The sequence below is a fragment of the Agelaius tricolor genome, unplaced genomic scaffold, assembly GCF_023055355.1.
Source record: "Agelaius tricolor isolate 1412-34295 unplaced genomic scaffold, bAgeTri1.0.p SCAF_7, whole genome shotgun sequence".
In the NCBI taxonomy this organism is placed as follows: Eukaryota; Metazoa; Chordata; class Aves; order Passeriformes; family Icteridae; genus Agelaius; species Agelaius tricolor.
Genome location: NW_027269267.1, coordinates 44,854,794 through 44,873,812, shown reverse-complemented (window position 1 = coordinate 44,873,812; position 19,019 = coordinate 44,854,794). Strand labels below are relative to the sequence as shown.

General features: G+C 36.2%; 1 protein-coding gene across 16 annotated transcripts in view; it reads right to left on the bottom strand.

Moving 5' to 3' along the window:
* MYCBP2 (MYC binding protein 2) overlaps positions 1–19,019 on the bottom strand; it is a 175,052-nt gene that overhangs the window by 105,618 nt on the left and 50,415 nt on the right. For 15 of the 16 annotated variants that reach the window (XM_071431021.1, XM_071431023.1, XM_071431027.1 and 12 more), the window contains 5 exons: positions 18,852–19,010; positions 18,175–18,379; positions 17,372–17,517; positions 16,576–16,677; positions 7,401–7,508 (listed from right to left, as the gene is read on the bottom strand). In XM_071431021.1, the coding sequence (XP_071287122.1) occupies positions 7,401–7,508; positions 16,576–16,677; positions 17,372–17,517; positions 18,175–18,379; positions 18,852–19,010 (720 nt within the window). The remainder of the gene's footprint in view (positions 1–7,400; positions 7,509–16,575; positions 16,678–17,371; positions 17,518–18,174; positions 18,380–18,851; positions 19,011–19,019) is intronic. The other variant, XM_071431025.1, reaches the window with a different exon arrangement.

Here is a 19,019-nt window from a genome sequence, read left to right as displayed (position 1 = left end):
AAACAGAAAACGCAAACTTCAGAAGATTTGCTTAAAAGCCATCACTTTCATTCTTCAGTAAGGCAGCATTAGTAAGTAGGAAACACTGTAGTTAAACTTAGCAGGCATAGCCTAGTCTACCTTTTCCAATGACTACTCTTTAAGGAGTTTACTTGACTCCAATTCAGCCACAGAGCCCCTGTTTTAAGTAGGTGACAATTACTTACACAGCTCATTTCTAACAACGCAGACAACTCACCAAGAGCCTGTTTCTTGTCTGCTTCCATGCATTTTCAGACAACATTTCTGTGATTTCCTTTAGTAAGCATGTATGAGTTTAGTAAGTATGAAGTGCGTTACTGATTCCTAAAGTCAAACTGCCTTCACATTGGACAAAAGCACTGAAGTGCAATGTGTTATTCCTAAATTTCTTGCAAGCTACCATCTTCTTCAGAAATCAGAATGCTTCCAAACAGTTGCTTCTCAAAGAATTCAAGGTATTGTTAAATTTACATCACTACTTAGAATTTCAACATATTTTCCTGAATAATCATCAGTGGAAGTCTGAACTTCAGGACTTCATAATTCCCTCTGTGAAGCATAGTAATTACAGACTTACAAATTTTTTTAAATATAATTCTGCTTTGATACCTATTTGTCAAATTTTTCTTTTTATTGCAGAGGAACTGCTGATACAGTAAAGTCATTTCACACTTTCATTACATGCCAGTTTTTAAAAATCTTACTGTTCAAAGAATAAAGCTATTTTCTAGTGATGACTTGAGTACAGCAATTACATGAATCGGCATGTAGTTCACATCTGTAAAGAACAGTGTGTATAGGTACTAAAGGTTTTGAAGAATTAGGTTTAAAAGCGTAAGTAAAGCATCCCTTTAAAACATGCACTACATGCTGGATACATGTGAAATGGAGATGTGGTTAGGAAAACTTGTCTCTCAGAATTGCCATGGCATTTTTGAGGTTGTGTACTACCAGATGACACACAAATTAGAAGTGTCTCTGAAGGTCTGTGCGCAGCTTTCTTTTTTTTTTTTTTTTTTTGTATTGGTAACATAAGGAAATATAAGGAGAGACAGAATCATTGTTGAACAACAGCCCCCTCAAAATTACAGTTTTCCTCTTAGTCCCATAATTCTGCTTTAAGCAGCTCACAGTATTTTAGTCAAATTTTACTACTTCTCAAATAGAGTACCTTTGAACTTTTTATGCCTACTTTTGCATTGAACTCTATGTGCCAAAGTAATCAGGAGTGGTTCTAGCAGCTGATATTGCCCCCAAAATTATTCAACAAGCAGTCTGCTTACTGCTTCCCAATTTCATACAAGTTTTTCAGACAGGAGCAGAAAAACAGCTGATTATTCTGAAAGTCTACCTGTGGCCCCTGTATCCCCTCCTCCCTCAGACACTGCTGAATAATAAAAAAATATGAGCTCTCCCACTGTGTAAATGCACTTGAATAATCATCTGTCAGAAATACACATGTCCAGTAAGAATGTGTCCTGGCTGCATGCACTTCCAATGAAACACACGGGGCATACAGCAACCATGTCACCTAGACAGTCACATTAGCAAAATGTAGCAGCAGCAGCATATCAAGTGATCTGCAGAAACTTAAAGAGGAACACGTGCATTTCTGCCTCGCTGTAAGAAAAACATCCTGCTCTAAAGGGCTTAAAAAACCACTAATAAAAAGTTAGGGATTCCTGTTATCTCAGATACTATCATTAAATAAAACTTGATTCTAGATATAGCCCCATTTTCTCCAAGGTTGTAAATGAAAGCATAACACAGTACTTCCCTTGAGGAAATACTAAGTATTAGTGTGCAAGATGCAGAGACAAGTACCTTCACATGAAACAAGTTTTGCAATTACGTATCTGAGCAATAAATTTATTCTAAGGGATAGCGTTCTACAAAGCTGGTGCTTCCAATTTCCAAAGCTAACTTCTTAAAGACTCTAAGAATGCAGGAATAGAAGCAACGATCCTTCATGAATATCTTACTTTGCTCAAGTGTGAAATTTTTAAACTGAAAATGGAATTCTGTCAGCCTTCTTTGCATGGTTAGTAACTGTCTCAAAAGCTTTGAATTGTTTGGATCTTCAAAACTTGATAAGCACTTGGTAATTTATGTGTGCTCCAACAACATTCTTGCAACTAAAACAGCTAGTCTTGTTTAGGAAAAAAAAAAGGTCTTTTGACCAAAATACACAAAGCCAAATAGAATATCATTATATCATTGCTTACTTTTAGAGCCATATTTCTGGACTATAGTGTTTATCTGTTACTCCATTACATGGCCAAAACTTATCATTTTTTTCCAGCAGCGCTGGCTAGGAGAACTTACACTTAGACATAAGGCCACAAATTAACTGGGTCATCCTCTTTCCTTCCATTACTTTCAAACAGTCAAAGTTTTTTGAAAAAATGTGAGTCAAAAGTGGATGCTGAAAGCTTATTTGCATGTCTCAAGGAAAAACTGTAACTCGGGAGATACACATTTGTTTTCTTTAACCAATTGTGCACTTTTTCATTTCATTAAAAGTAGTATCAAAATAACTCCTCCTGAAAAGGAAGCATAAGAAGGCTACTGAAGCACAGACTCTTACTGTGGGATGTACTGGAACCTTTAAGCAGAGCAAGTTAGTACCTCCAGTGTTCTCCAACTGGAGTACTACTGAAGAGCACCTCTGACTCCATCTCTCTGAGAGAGAAGAAAAACCCAAGGTAAAGTACTTTCTGCTGTCAACACAGAGGGGTGTGCTCCATGAACAACTTCACAATGATGGGTTTTCATGTTTCACACCTCAAAGTTGGGGAAGGAAAGAGAGAGAACTGTAAATACAACAAACCAACCCCCACTACCACTCGGAAAGTTCTAAACTCCTGAAGACGATTTTCCTCTGCCATTAAACGTACTTAGAAGTTCTCTTGGCTCATATTGCTGCCACAAAAACCACTACTTTCCAGAAACAAAGGAAAAGCTCATTCAGACCCAATAACAAGTGAAGTACTAAGCTTTAAATGAGACCTCTTCTGGCAAAAAACCCATACCCAGCATCGTTACAGAAAGGTATGGTGGACCCTTGCTTGGCCCAGACCAGTGGAAATGCATTTTGTTGGTGTTCTCCAACAGCAAGGGTGGTGATATCCCATTTCTCACTTACCATCCATCTTTGGAGAAGAGCACTTTTAAAGATATTAAATACTCCACAGAAGAAAAGCATTAATGGAGTATGACTGTATATTAAAATTCTTACATTAACTGTCTCTTCCGACCACATCACATGTCAACAAATCTTGGTTCTGTTCAGCAGCAATCACTCAAATAAATCATATTGGTCAAATTACTGGTTAGCCTCTGTGAAGTCCAACTCTCACAGGGTGTTCTGAGTGCCATAATTTACAGACTTTATATACAACATTACTTGAACTAATCAGCTTGTGTCTGCAGCTTCTTGGCTGTCTACCCCAGGCTGCAGCTGAAATATCTGTAACCAATTTTATAGCTACAGTGGAGGGGGAAAAGGAATATACTCTGGCTGTGGAAATCACTCATCCTATGAGGGCAGCACAAAAAGTAAGTCTGTTGGATTCTTTAGAGGTTTCTACAGAGCTTATTGAACTTATAGGTGAAATAAGATATGCAGAGCCACAAGAGCATAACACATACAATAAAGTCACAACAAACTAACATTCTAATTATAAACTCAGTCTTAGATGTAGGTTTTTCACTGTCAACTGTCTCATTCCAATGAGTGCTTCAAACTACTCTGCCCTTCACACGGTATCTTAGACAGCCGAAAAGTTAAAAAGTAAATTCCAAGTAAGTTTTCTTGAACGTCTGGTAATTTTGTCTTAGCATTTGCAAAATGGTTGACCTGTATCTTGTTCCATCCATGCAGATTCAGCTTCATCTAGTCCTAGTAGTTTTGAGGGTATTTGTTTCCTTAGCATGTTTACCACTACTTCCAAATACAGGGAAAAGGTGGCATTCAAACTGATGAATCTTAGCTGACTCAAGAAGCTTACTTTGTTTTTTATTTCTACTCAGTTCATTTCTGCAGTTGAGAAAATTTTACAGACTTTCATTAATCTTTGATGCCTTAAGTTTTAGTTTTCATATTTTCCAGATGCTGTACTGCATTAGTCTATAACTCTGAACTTTATATGAAGTGTTAGCAAGTTCTCTTCTTAGCAAGTTCAGTTAGACAAAAATGATCCTTTTCCTGCCTCAGAACCAAGGACACCATTGCAGCTTCAGACCCAAAAAGTATAAACAGCAGTGAACTGAGGAGAGCAAACTGGGAGGATGGGACTTCATGACCTGAAGCTGTAATTGGACAATTAACCCCAATATGGAAATGGACCAAAACTTATTAAAGCGTGAAAACTTGTAACTCAGAGTTCATCAACAGCCAGGTTCTTGAACTGCCCAAGGTGTATCCTTTGAAGGCCTTTTCAATAAATACCTACTTTATTCCTTTAACATTGTCTAGCCTGTCTAGCCCCTGTTCTAGGTACACTCTCTAGGCATCACTTTTTACTAAGATGCTCAGTTATGGGAATCCACAGGGATTGGAGATGTAGACTGGAAACTCACTCTCTCATTAAAGAATAAGGATGAAACTCAAGCTCATTTTTCTTCTTAGTGCCAAACCACTCCATGAATACTAAACATGTCATACCTAATCCCCTCTATTAATAATTGTGAAAGACACAGAAGACATAGATCAGGAAGAGTATGCTTAATTATAAAGTTTTTGCAGTAACAATGATCTTGATATGCAGACCCTATAAATGTGAAAAGAGTAAATGCCAATGGCAAGACTTCTAAAAAACCTGCTGTTTCAATGAAACTGAAGGAGTTTTCAACTGAACAACCAAACATGAATTGCACAAGTGACAGACACATGGATTATTATGAAAAAATTCTTCACTCTGAGGGTGATGAAGCACTGCAACACGTTGCCCAGAGAATTCGAGGATGCCCCACCTCCAGAAGTGCTCTAAGCCAGGCTGGATGGAGCTTTGAGCAACCTGATCTAATGGAAGGCGTCCCTGTCCATGTCAAGGGGGTTGGGACTGGATAATCTTTAAGGTCCCTTCCAATCCAAACCAAACCATTCCATGAATCCATGGTTTGACAATATGTATAAGTAGGTATCAAACACACCTTTTATAGTAGACAATAATTGTCTGAAAAAGTCCTGAGGAAGCTGTCCACATTCAAGTTTAAATATCATTATCAAGAGAAGTTCTGCAGCTGCAAGCAGAGAAGTGGCAACCAGCAAGTTTGGTACTGGCCTTATCAGTACTACCAGCTGAACTAAACATTCCTTGCCCAAAGATCCTGAAGGTCTGGTTGGTGTGAAGAAGACTACTATAGCAGAAACACCTGAAGGAAGGAGGACAGTCTGGAAAGCATCATGTTCAAAAATCAAATAATTTGCTGATTTCAATGCGATAATGTCCTTTTATCTCTGCTCTATTATTGCTTTTACATTCTTCTTCAAGAAGAGAGGCATGCCTTGTAAGATAAAAAATATACATTTTCTTTTTCACAATACTCACCTTGCCTGTTATTTGGATAACAACTCACTTCACCAGTTTTCCTTTTCCCCTTGGAATCTCTTTGAGATGTTAAGGGGTATTTCTAGTTCCTAGTCAAATTTATGGCTGTCTTTTGAAAAGCAGTCTTCTGAGGCAGAGAAGGGTCCAAAAGTTTACTTAAAACCTCCTTATCTGTTTACCATAAGACACAAAGAACTAAAATAAACTGAGTATTTCCTTCCATATAGCCTTCCTTAAAGAAAAAGAAATGTTCATTTCTATAGGGCACATCTGACCAAAGTCTTCCAGCACAACACAGACCTTTATACTGTTCTTACAACTCCAAGAGGCAACATAAGCCTCAAACTGACACTAATGAATACACCTCTTGTAAGGAGATACTTGATCTGAAATGAGTTCCAACAACTAACACATGCCAAAAAAGCACAGATGTAGGCAGGACAAGCATACTCCTTTATGCACTTGCCTCTGGAGTCAAGGGTTTGCAGTACAACTAGCAGCAGTAACCAGCTCAAGAATAATGCCCATCAGCAAATGGCCACTCACGTAACAACACTTAAATTCATTATGTGCTCTTTCAACAGGCAACCTCTCCAGTGAGATTATGATAGGTTATTCTAAGTCCATCAAGACTTAAAACTCAGACAATATGCATTCCAAAGACTGAATGTTATACAGATTCAAAGGATCAGATTTTGCTTTCATTTCCATAAATTAAACTTAAAATGATTTCACGATCCAGTATGTTCATAACTCAGTAAGCCCATCACCCACATACACTGAAACTTTATCCCATAAGGCTTCAAACTGATACACAGTTTGTTTGCACACATGCCAAATACAATCAGTAACTTCCACTAATTCATCTGAAATGCCATACTAACTCTTTTAATATTTAGCTATTCTTTAGAAAAGAGTTGAAGCATTCTGGGTTCACCATTTTTAGGAGCTTCCTACTTTGACCAGGTCTCTAACCTCCATTTTACATATTTATCTTCTGTATATAAATAATGTATGTACAGACACATCAATACACAGATACATACAAATCAGATTTGAGACAGCTCAACTTCAGTAAGTTCAGTAAGTAATACACTACTACTTTCTAAGAAACATGTAAGTCATTTATATCTGAACAAATGGCACACTTTGAAATTGAAGATATAAGGAACTGGCTTGCCAGACATACAAAACTGTCTAAAATATCAAGACACCTCCATACCTGTACTCTATCAAACCATTTAACTCAAGAATATTGCAGAGAAAAGTGTTTATTTTTATTTGTTTATTTTTATCTCCCCATTCAAAGTTAGCAAAAAGTAATGTTTACATTATTTCAAGTATTTCACTCCTAAAAAGGGCTTCTTGAAAGGTAACATACCTATGGAGAAGATTTATGCCAGAATTATCAAGCCTGAAACTGGTATGTTTAAGTAAAAACCCCAAATACACAACACAAAAGGACAAAAGCAGTGCAACAATCTTGAGTCACTCTAACATGTTACGTTTCCTACAGTAAAAATAAAGAACCTTAAAAATGAGACAGCATTAGAAATGAGAGAAGACACACAGAAAGACAATGCATATTTCACAAAAAAAAAAGGGCAAAGAAAAACAAAGATGATGTGGACTAATGAACATGTAGACTTCTAAAGAAAGTTCAACATTTAAATGCGTTTTCTTTCTCCTCAGGTAACAAGATACTAACAGGAAGAAAAGGCAGAATTCATTTTGTGCAGTTCTTTGAAAAGACAGATGCAGCATCTGGAAGAAGTGACTGGGAGGCTGGGCTTATTTCCACCCTAGTCAATAAGGAAGACCAAATACCTTTGTGCTTGTCCCGTTTATGCTTTAGCGGTGCTGGAGAGAGTCTGATTCTGGCTAGAGCCTGTTCTCGGTGGTTCATAAAAATAGGACCAGGAATTACAAGGGGGCCTGAGGAGAAACATTTTGCACATGCATAGGAAAGCTCACAAAATGGAAACAGTGTGTCAAACAAAATTCAAATTAAAAGCAATGAAAAAAACAAAAAGAATAATAATTATAAACTTGTTTTCTTAAATTCAAAAGACCTTAAAATCTAAGAAAGTTGCCATTTCTTGATAACTTATGTGAAAAACCAATAAACATCCCACAGTGATACTTTTACCTGAATTTCTAAGTATGCAACTGTACTGCAAGCAATGGAAATATACTCACATTAGAGTAAAATTTGATAGCAAATACCCATTATTGCCTTTAAAAGATAAAAAGAATAATTATCATGCCTTAAATCCTACAATATAACATTCAAAATATTGATTTGGAACAAGGTCATAATATAATTGCTAAATTTAAAAACCACCACCATAAACTTGTTTGCAATTACTATATTGAAGATGCAGAGGTATAACTTTTAAAGAAAAAGTTCCATGTTTCATGAAGAAAATTATTCAAATCATATGACTCTTATCTACTTAGTAATTTTGAAATTCATTTATTTTGAAAATATTTTTCAATCTATTTAAAGGTCTTCAAGAGAAGATTTGATTTAAAGAAAGCAATGATACATGCATTTAAATTTTTTTTCTGGATTGCTTTTCCTTTTAAAAAATCTAGACTTAGGCAGTGAGGTACTACATACTTAACTGAGGCCAAGTATAAACAGGTAATGGACAAGGAATTTGTTTCTTAAATTTGTATTTCTCCTGTTTTACAGGTTAAGTATGTTGCCATGGATTTTTTGAACACTTTTTGTCCTTTCAGAAGTCTCATATTCAGCAGAAACCATGAATGAGAAGCAACTAATTCTGCAACGTGATACTCAGTTCCACAGGTCCCCAAATCCAGCCCCTCCACGAACACTAAACAAAAGCACCCCAATCAGGCTGCTGTGTTATAAACTGCTTAAGCAAAACTTAGAATACAAATATTCCTCCTTTTTCTGCAAAGTCATTGATACTTCCATTCCTTAGCTGAATTTTATTAAGAAGACAGTGTAGGTTAACTTTTAATAAATGCCCATTGCCTCAGGTTTTCTGCTGGCAATTTTATAACATCACCTCTTCACTAATTCTAAAAAGCACAGATAGACATCTATTAAAAAGTTAGGCCAAATCTATATAGCTTTAGAACTTTCGGATGAAGAAACTTTCTTCATAGAGAGAAGCTCCCAAATTTTAGCATTCACTTAAAAAACAAAATGAAAAATGCTTTAAAAATACACTACTGTCTAGGTTAGAGGTTCATACATGTGTTAGGGAATATAATGGCCCAAAACTTTCTCAGTCATGTTTGTTTCTGCACACAGCATTTGATTTTTATTTTTGTTCTACTGCATTCATTTGGACTCTATTCCAGAAGAGATCTTACTAATTCAGAGCTCCTTCTCCTAATCAAGGATCATCACTTGCTTTTGATTTACCTTCATCTTGCAGATTCTTCCTTCAATTGCCTTGCTGTTGTGCTCCCCCTTTTCAGTCTCCTCTGAATTCAAACTTCCATTTAATAGATACATTTTTGGTAACATTACTTTCTGACAAACCACTTGCTGTGTTTAATATTCTACTTTCCAGAGTTTTGACTTACACAAAAAACTACACCACATTTTGCTTCTTATCAAGTGAGGCGATATAGTGAGGAGTATCCTGAGGCACACCAGGAAAAGGCAAAAAGAGGAAGAGATGAATGACAAGCAGATTATGAAAGCTAAGAATGTCTGAAGGACAACTGATACAGAGGAAAGGCAAATGAAGAACATGAGAAAATAAGGCAAAAGTAGTGAGACTTACTGGAAAGTTTCTAATGAAATTAAAATCTGAAGAAATAGAGAATGGACAGGACAACACGCACAAGTGAAAGATCAGCAAAGTCACAAAAAGAGATGCAAGGACTGCAAAGAGTGTGGCTTGAAGAGTGTAGATCTAAAATATTTGTAGGTGACTGAATGATCTCTAGATAACTTAGGCAAACACTCTGAAGCTCCAAAACATGCTTGCACAACAGTGCAGGGAACAAGATACAGCCCTGAAGGCAGCCTGTGGCATTTCAGTGCTAAGAGCAAAGGTAACAGAATTTCAGGAGGACAGAAGTGAAGTACAGCAGGGTGAGCAAAAGAACTACAGGAGATTTGTAAGACAGAGGATGTTTGGTAAGCATAAGAGACTGTCAGCTCCAGCATGGCCCTAGCACATACCTGCCATTAGTTTCCAAGCTACTCATCTGAATCACACTCTCCTAGTCAACACTGACAATTCTGTGACAATCTAACCTGACCAATGCAGGAATTATCTTTGCTTCTGGATATTCCTATAAACTCTACATTTACCATTGTGCACAGAACTTGAATCCAAAACAAACTTAAATGCAACAGATTGCCATTTCACAGTAATTTGTACCCAAATCCATCTAACACGTCTGTTATCTTCTTTGGGTTTTTGTGCATGCTAAATCTGTAAAATGATCGTAACAGAATAGGAAACTACAAAAATGAAAAAAAAATCTACATTTAGATTGCATTGTGATGTCTGCCTTCTTGGTCATCTGCTGGGCAAGGTGCAAAGTACCTCCCCCTCTCCCTCCAAATAACACAGGCAACAAAACACTACAATTCATGGAGACCATGAATTGCTTTCTGCTCACATCTGAGGTTGCCTGTATGAAGGGAGCAAAATTTAGGTGCTGGGAATATTTTGGTGGAACAATCCAGTCATGCATTAGATACCTCCTTTAATTTATTGAAAAATTTCTGCAGAGTATTATTTGGAAAACTGCTTCAGAAGCCTCTAAGATAGATCTGCATGGGGAATAACAATCTATTACTAGTCTCTACTTCAGAAGATCAAGTGACAGAGATAAGCAGAGGAGTCACTGGTAGACTACAGAGCTATTTTAAATCAGTCATCAGCTGTAGTATGATGCAAAATGACATTCACTCTCTCCCTTCACAGACTGTTTTTCCATAGCTGAGCTGAGATGCTGAACAGCCCTAGCTGAAATGTCAAGACTAGCTTTCTTTTCTTGGTTCAGACTTTGCAAAATGGACATTTTTTCACAGGGAATTCAAAGCATTAAAAATAAATCTATTTAATCACAGAAATAATTTCATTTTCTCAAAATAGAATGCATTTATTAAATAATGCAGTGGACTTCTGAAAAATGTATACTATTATTTCATTCTACATGCACTTAATGTGCTTTGGCATTCTTGGTCATCTAAGATCTTAGATACAGCTATGAAGGAGTTTAATGTTTGATTTTATATAACTGAGACTTTGATTTCTTCTAGTACCTCACCCTAAACAAATGCTATTTGGCAAGCTGTGATTGCAGGAGACTGAAATCAATTATCCCAAATGCTGACTTCTGCATCAGTGCACTGAACACAGCAGGCTACCTGAAAAAATAGTACATGATGACACATACATACAGAAAAGTAGTATAAATTCAGGTTGCAGAGCTAAGTCCTAGGTTGGATCACACCCTCTGTTGTAAAAACCTATTTTTGGCTTCTTGAAAGAGACCAAGCAATTTTCGAGGGGGTGTGTTTTTGTTGGTTTTTAGTAATAAAACAGGAAGATAAAACCCTAATATAGGAAATTAGCCATCTTAATAGGTCAACAGGTTGCAAATTTTGAGAAAAATATTTCAGAAAATGGAATTAAAGACAAATGCTTTACTTCAGTTCCACTAGAAGCAGAAAACATTATAGGGAGATAACGTGCCACCTATAAAGCCTTAAAGGAAACAAAATTTAATATTCTTATGAGGCAGGGCTAATAATTATGGTATGTAAAAAAAAAATCTCTATTCTTCCAACTATGACTACCAATTTATCATTAAGGCAAAAACATCCATGGAGAATGTCATGTGCAGGCACTAAGGTTAATTGCAGTTTGCTTCTTTTGTTCAAAACATTGAAAATAAGACAGGATACATGTCTCTTCCTGTAGTCTTAAGGCAACATTTAAATTGTGCAAATAGGTATGGAAGAAAAATTAAGGCCTTTTAAAGGGGAAAAAGATGCACACTAGCCAACACAAGCATGCAGGGCAATGTGGGAGTAATAAGAGAATGAGATGGAAGTTAAGGTTTATGATAATCTTAATTTGGACCCTTTCTCCCTTCTGAATACTTCACTTTGTATGTATTGTTAAATAAGTATAAAATACTCATTTCTGCATATAAATACATGAAGTAAATTAAAACAGCAAATATTAACCAGAACTGTGTCATGGTGTCTACTACAAACCTGATTTCTGAAACTATAATAAAAATATTTTTACTTTAAACATCAGTTTTAATAACAATAATTAGCTCTTTCACAAAGGAATCACAGACACAAGTGTAACAATGTAACTTCACAGAACCACACCTGATGGTCATTAGGGGCAAAAGCCCACAGCCTTCCCTTGAAAGCATTCTTAAAAAGTAATTTGTGAATTCAATATTGTTTCAAATGAAAAGGTTTTGAATGGTTTTGGTTTGCTTAAAAAACATTGAAACAAAAGGAATCCTGAAAGCATCAAAATAAACATTTAACTAAAACCATAAAAAGAAGCTGCACAATTATTTACTAAGTAATATTGCACTTAATATTGCACTAATGCAGACAGTTCTGCTGTGTATTTAGGTATATGTTGAGCAGACAAGGAGATTGCAAGCTCAGAGTGGCTTGTGCAGATGTTAAACAGATTTGTATGATACTTAGCTTACCATGGTAAAACTAATCACTGAAGTAACTGAATCAGTTACACTTCAGAAAAATGAAAAAATGCCCAAATCTAGGCAGCCTCAGATTATATTGTCTTAAACAGAGCAGCTTGGACTAAAATTAATCAATTTTCTGTGGATTCTTTGTTGTTGCAAGTAGGATAAGACTGATGAAAATTAATTTTCCTTTTCTGTTAGGGCATCAAAAGCTAAACCTTGCTTAATTACACACCAAATCTGCATCTCAGTAATGATCATCTTGAGGTTTTTACATCATAGGCTGAGAAGAAGTTGTAGTGAAATACCAGTGAAGCATGAGACAATTTATTATTGCTGTATTGAGAACCATGTCTGTGGTTTTTAGCTTATTAGTTAAATATAATTGAAAAAGCTATTTTAACACTCTCATTGCCTTCTGAAAAAATCCCCCAGAATTATCTTCAAGTGATAAATTGAAATCTTTGACTATACCAACATCTACTAGTTCAAATACCAATCTGAAAAAGTAAAAAGTCTCATGAACAGCTTTCCAGATTAGCTCTCAGAAAATGCTAGTCTTAGGTTCATTACATTAATTGCACATGTGGCCCACAGATTTCTGTAATCCATTAAGGCAATTTAATGCCCCCATGATGAAAAAAATAGTTTCATAGGAAAGAAAAAATAATTAACCATGTTCTGAACATTCTAACATACAAAACTTCCTCACTGCCACAGAAAATAATGAAGTGCAACTATTTCCATATTCATCTCTCATCATTCTCATCAAGCCCCAAACCAGCTTGAAAAACAAAAACCACTTCACCATATGGAAAATCAGCTCCTTCACTTCTCACCAGAAAAACAGAGACAGTGAAGAGCTGAGATAATTCCATCAATAATTATATTGAGATATTATGATTTAGCATAGAAGCTGTGATGAATACAGCTGGCTTTATTTCTCAGAAGGTCATACACCCAACTCAAAAATGTAGAATTGGTTTTGAGCCCTCTTCACTGCTTGTCACAGTCACTTGTGTGCAGAAAAGAGCAAAGAACTATAATAAATATTAAGGAACTTATAATTTTTTTAAATAGTTGATTATCCCAAACAAACACTTTTTACCCACTATAACGTAAAGGATCTATTTTTTCCAGTAAAGCAGAATTTCTTTCTTGAATACAGCAACATAAATAACTGATTCAAAAAATAAAATTATTAGCTGGTTACAGTTCCATCACAAACTATAGTTTGCAACTCATTTCAGTGTAAAAAACAAAGAAATCTTCAGCATAAGCACTTTAAATTTCTGAAGTTAGTGTGCTGTTGCTGAGCAGCATGTATACAGGTCCCTTACAACAGTGGCAGGCTACTTGGATCATGTGTGAGAAGTGAGGTAATTGCTTGTGACAGTAACATTGAACCAGGTCACTGATATTGCAGCTATTAGCAACAGCTACTTCTACCCAGAACATTCAAATTCAGAGTTAGCATTTTTAGATAAATGCAAATTAAGATGAGCATTCTTATCTTCTTCAATACAAGAGACCACAAGTGATCTTGGGAAGAAATTAAGAACATATTTTTGTATCACAGGTCACTGTAACAGGACTAAAATCTGGAGCTTTGAATGAAGCACAAACAATTAGACAACTTAAAAATCAGTATAATCCCAGCACTTTTGCTCTTACACCTCTCTCCTAAACCTAAGTCCTATTTCAACACATTCAGGTGAGAGGTTTCTTTGTGATTTTTTGTTTTATTTGTATAACTCTTTTAGGAAGAAATACTCCTGTATTTTTAAAGCTTTTCTCTTGTTTACAAGACATTCAATATTTACTGAAAATATTTGTATTGAATAAAGGTCACCAACAGGAACTTAAAAGTCTGCAGCTACATTCAGTGATGAATTCTAGTCTTGAACACCATAAACTATACATGCTTTGTTTCTTATAAAAGAACAAAACACACACATTAACACACTAAATAATCCAGAAATCAGAATCCTGACAAACTAAACACTGTGTACCTTAAGGAAAGGCCCCAAAGAGCTGGTCCAGCCTTTAAATGACTAAGCAGTGTTTTCAGAAAATTGAAAGTTCTCTTTGGATCTCCAAATAGCTATTTCATTAGCATGGATTTGTTCAGTTCCATATGCATAAATACTAAAACCCTTGGGAAAACTAAGCAACAAGTAACCTGCCTGTTCTTTTAACATTTTTGTAACTATGTTTTATCAGACTGCAAAACCTTTTGCACAAAAAATCTAGTAGATTATTTAAATGTTCTTGTTCTCTCATGAAAAGAGCAGCATCATAAGAGTTATCAAGAATGGTGCTACTCTTTGCACTGACTCATTAATTAAAAACTTCAGCATTTGGATGGAGAAGCAAAAAAGCTCTTTGATCTGATTATGCAAATAAAGATTGATTATCAAATCAAATATTCATACTTGATTATATGAAACAAGATCTCTAAGTATTTATGAAACACTGTTCCCAGCTTTATCACAAGAAGTTTTTCTGAACCAAAACAGGAGACTAATCTCCAACCCTTCCAGACCCACTACCTCCCACAGCCACACAGGTATGGGATTTCAATGCTCTTTAGATAGAGAACATAACACAAATGTGTGCAACAAGCTGGATAACAGTATCTTTTAAGCTACAGTCCCTATACAGAATCACAGGATCAACTAGGCTGGAAAAGACCTTTGAGATCGAGTCCAACCAATGATCAAACACCCCCATGTCAACTAGACCACAGTACTAAGTGCCACATTCAGTCCTCCCTTTAAACACCTCCAGGGATAGTGACTCCACCACATCCCTGGGCCCATTCCAATTCCCAATCACCCTTTCTGTGAAGAAATTCTTCCAAATGTCCAGCCTAAACCTCCCCTAGTGCAGCATAAGACTGTGTCCTCCTGTCCTGTCACTGGTTGCCTGGGAGAGGAGACCAATCCCCACCTGGCTACAACCTCCTTTCACCCATATGCCTATAAAACCAACCATAAGAGTACATTCCTGCTACTGTTCAAATGATCTTTTTTTGCTTTTTGAAACAGATGGCATACAGAAGGGATAAGCTGCTCTGGTTCTAACCACAGAAATAGAAGCAAATGTAAATTTTTCTCTGCCACTTTTCTTTTTTCTTGTAACTGATATTTACCTCCCAGCTCTGTCATCACTAATGGTCTGAACAGCAGCACCTTTCAGTAATGCCTGGGCATTTAATTAGGATTGAATAAAAAACTGTTCGCTGCACCCAGCAGCATGCAGCAGCTCTGACATGACCTAAACAAAGGCTTCCTCTCTTTACCTCACAGCTAAAATTAGCCACAAAGATGCAAAGAAAAATAAATATTCCATCCTTTTCCATATGTACAGGCAACTGCAAGATTTCTCTTTCTTGGCTCCTTATTTGTGGCTAAAACCAGCAATTTCTTATAAAATGAAATAATGACACAATTCACATCACAAGATTCACTGGCACAGTCTAGGGAATAATTTGGATTACAAGGCACATTTTGTATTCAAGTAAAACCAGTATCTAATACATAAAAGAAGAATCAAAGTGGTTGACTGCAGGAACTTGAAAGAGCATATGTCCCAATAAGTTATTCTTCTTCTCAACACACAATAATCTTAGCAACCACATCATCATGCTTTACAAAAATATTACAGGTTACATCAGTCTAAATTTCTCATATTTAATTTGACAAGACATGGAGGTATTTTAGAACACAAAGAGTACTGTGAAGTTCTTAAGGTAGATTATTGTTTGTGTGGAAAATCAACAATGAGGTAGATAAAACATAAGAAAATTTTGAAATGCTGCAATGGTGTTTTGTTTTTTTAATTCAATCCGTGTCAATATTCTCATGTTATGCAAATACAGAAAAGTTCATTTTATAAAAGAAAATTCTGCCTACTATTACAGAACAGAAATGGAATAATTTATCATAGTAATTAGATAATTCATATAATAGGTAAATAGCATGGGACAGGCTTGTAATCCTTTCTTCAAATAAATGTTTTTTAAAATGTAGATCCTAAAACAATCATTCAACTAGGAAAAAAACCGACTGGTGAAAGTGATATAAAGTGCTCCTTTCATCATTAAAATTATGAATCATATGTGTAGACTTCGTTAAACACATAAATTTTCCAATTTTTCTAAAAGCATGCTACATAATGAACTATCTTCTTAGGACCTGATTTAGAGTTTGATCACTGTACAGGCTCAATGGAGGAAGACTATTTTCATTCTTAGAAAACAGACTCAGAAGTTTCTTAAGCTATTCAAGGCCCTTCTCAATAAGTCACTCACCCCTTCCTTCTTCCAATCTATGTCTCCTAATTACACGCTGCCGCTTTTCTTCTTGCCGTAGCTGAAGGTGTTCTTCAATATTAACTCCAGGAACAGGGACAGCTAAATAGATTAAGAAAATAAGTAAAATTATCTTTAAAATTGTTGTGGTGGCAATAAACCCCACAAGAAGTTAAGGAAATGAAAACTGAAAACCTACTTACTAGCTGCTCTTTACATGGCCCTGACAATAAAAAGGATTTGTGTAAATTTTGAGGAGTTCTAACCTTTATCTCCTAATTTCCTGGTTTTCATGAATCTGATCACTAAATATTACTTATATACATATATATGTAGTTATGTGTGGTCATGGTTATCTCCATTCTCCCCTAAAAAGTTTCAGAAAGTATTATTAAACCAAGTCTAGAATTGTTTATATTTTTAAAAGGTTTTACATGAATTAGCCATGTTTTAGTTTAAGAATGCTTAAATTCTGATAAAAACTTCATAGAAAAATTTTCAGGGTATCAAAAAGGACTAGAACAACTTTGTAGTATTAACATTAGCATCATATATGCACAGGTCACAAAATGTGTACAGGTGACTACAGCAAGGGTAAACTTAGAACAGATCACTTAACAGAATGATCCCACTTTGCTGTATCACCAATAAATAAATCTGTTAAGTACCATTTTAACAATAGTATATTAAAACTGTCTGTAACAGTAAAGTGTGTAAACAAATGTACTGAGGGGAAAAAAGGAGGTGCAGTAAAAATGAGAATTAAAAGCCTTTTTGCTAATTTCATATTACTTACCCAGCAAGAGATCTAAAGGTATCATCTCTTTTACAGCATCAAGGATTCCTCTTTGCCTTGCTTCCTGGCCATCCAGTTCTCTAGCACATGCCTTGCAGCAGCCACACACAGCACAGCCTGACTCACCTGAGCCACAGCCACAGATTCTGCAGCAAATAGAGTTACTTTATCACTATCTTTTATTTTTGTGCATTACTGATTATTACTTTGTTCTACCTGTGGACATGCAAGTCTTCCTGCGATAAACAGGAAGGACAGCTAGTTTAAATCCTAGCTCCTGTTACATGGTGCCAGGACCATTGATTGTCCACTGAACTAACTTCTCAAAATTAGTTTTCTTTCTTCAATTTAATGTATACCACATGAAAACATGAACAAGGAAACAATGAGCACACAAAATGCTGAAGAAATAGTAATGGTAACGTAGTGGGTCTCTGCAGCTCAACTAAGTAGTAACAGACAAAGGCAACTTAAAAGCAAGATAAACTTCCATCAGAGGATGAAGAAAAGTTATCCTGAGCCAGCAGCTCTGTCAAGAGACAGAAATTATATCGGTGTTCACATCCAACAGCTTCTAGTAAAGAACTACATGCTAAAGTAAGAAAACAGTTTGTAAAACTAAACCACCTGCAGCCACAGGCTATTTACAGAAATTTTAAGCCATTTCTGACTTTAAAAGCACATACTACTATATATTTAGCTATAAAGTTACTTTGGATGGAAACATCAACTCAGTTCACATTCAGGAAGTGCTTCAGCCACCCAACTCACTGCACCAGCCACAGTCCCACACATGTGCTTACCCTCCAGGTACTCTATCAGGACGGCCACTGCTAACACAGCTGGCTCCATAGCCTGTGCAATCTCCACATACAGTGCACACCATACACTGCTCCAGCTTCCATTTATGCATGCCTGGAGGACACATCATGGACTTCTCATCTTTTTCATCCAGTTCCTCTTCCAGATCTTCATCCATTGCTGTTGCCATGCTCTCAACTCCAAAACCTAATTAAGATATTGAAATAAGAAATTCTTGCTTTCTGAGACCAACAGAGAGGGTTCTGGTTACTCAGAGAGGTAAGGACAGGTTGGACAAGGCTCTGAGCAACCTGATCTAGCCAAAGATTTCCCTGCTCATTGCCGGGGGTTGCACTAAATGATCTTAAAAAGACTGCTTCCACCTGCAACTATTCTACGTGTCTATGAACTGCTGAAGCTCTGAAGAACATTCACAGATCAGATTTTAAAAGGAATTACTAGGAATGCCTGATTTGCCTGCTCAGTCAGCACAGAGACTTTTTGGAAATCTCTGTGCATAGACATGTTTGATTTTTTTTTAATCATCTTGCACGTATTCAAACTTTAGCACTGGAATTACATTTTACAACAAAATGTTTAGCTTTGTTTTCACTTCTGATATTTGCCAGCATGCAAATGAAAAGGAAAAAAAAAAACAAAACAAAACAAGGTCCCACACCTTTTCCTCCCTGGCTCATAGAGCCTGTGTCTCGTCCACACTGTCCTTTATTATTTACTCCAAATGTCCAAACTTCTCCATTCTTCATTAACACACAGGTGTGAGCTTTGCCCATGGCTACTTGAGTCACAAAATGACCTTTCAAATCTGTTACTAAACCTGTAAGAC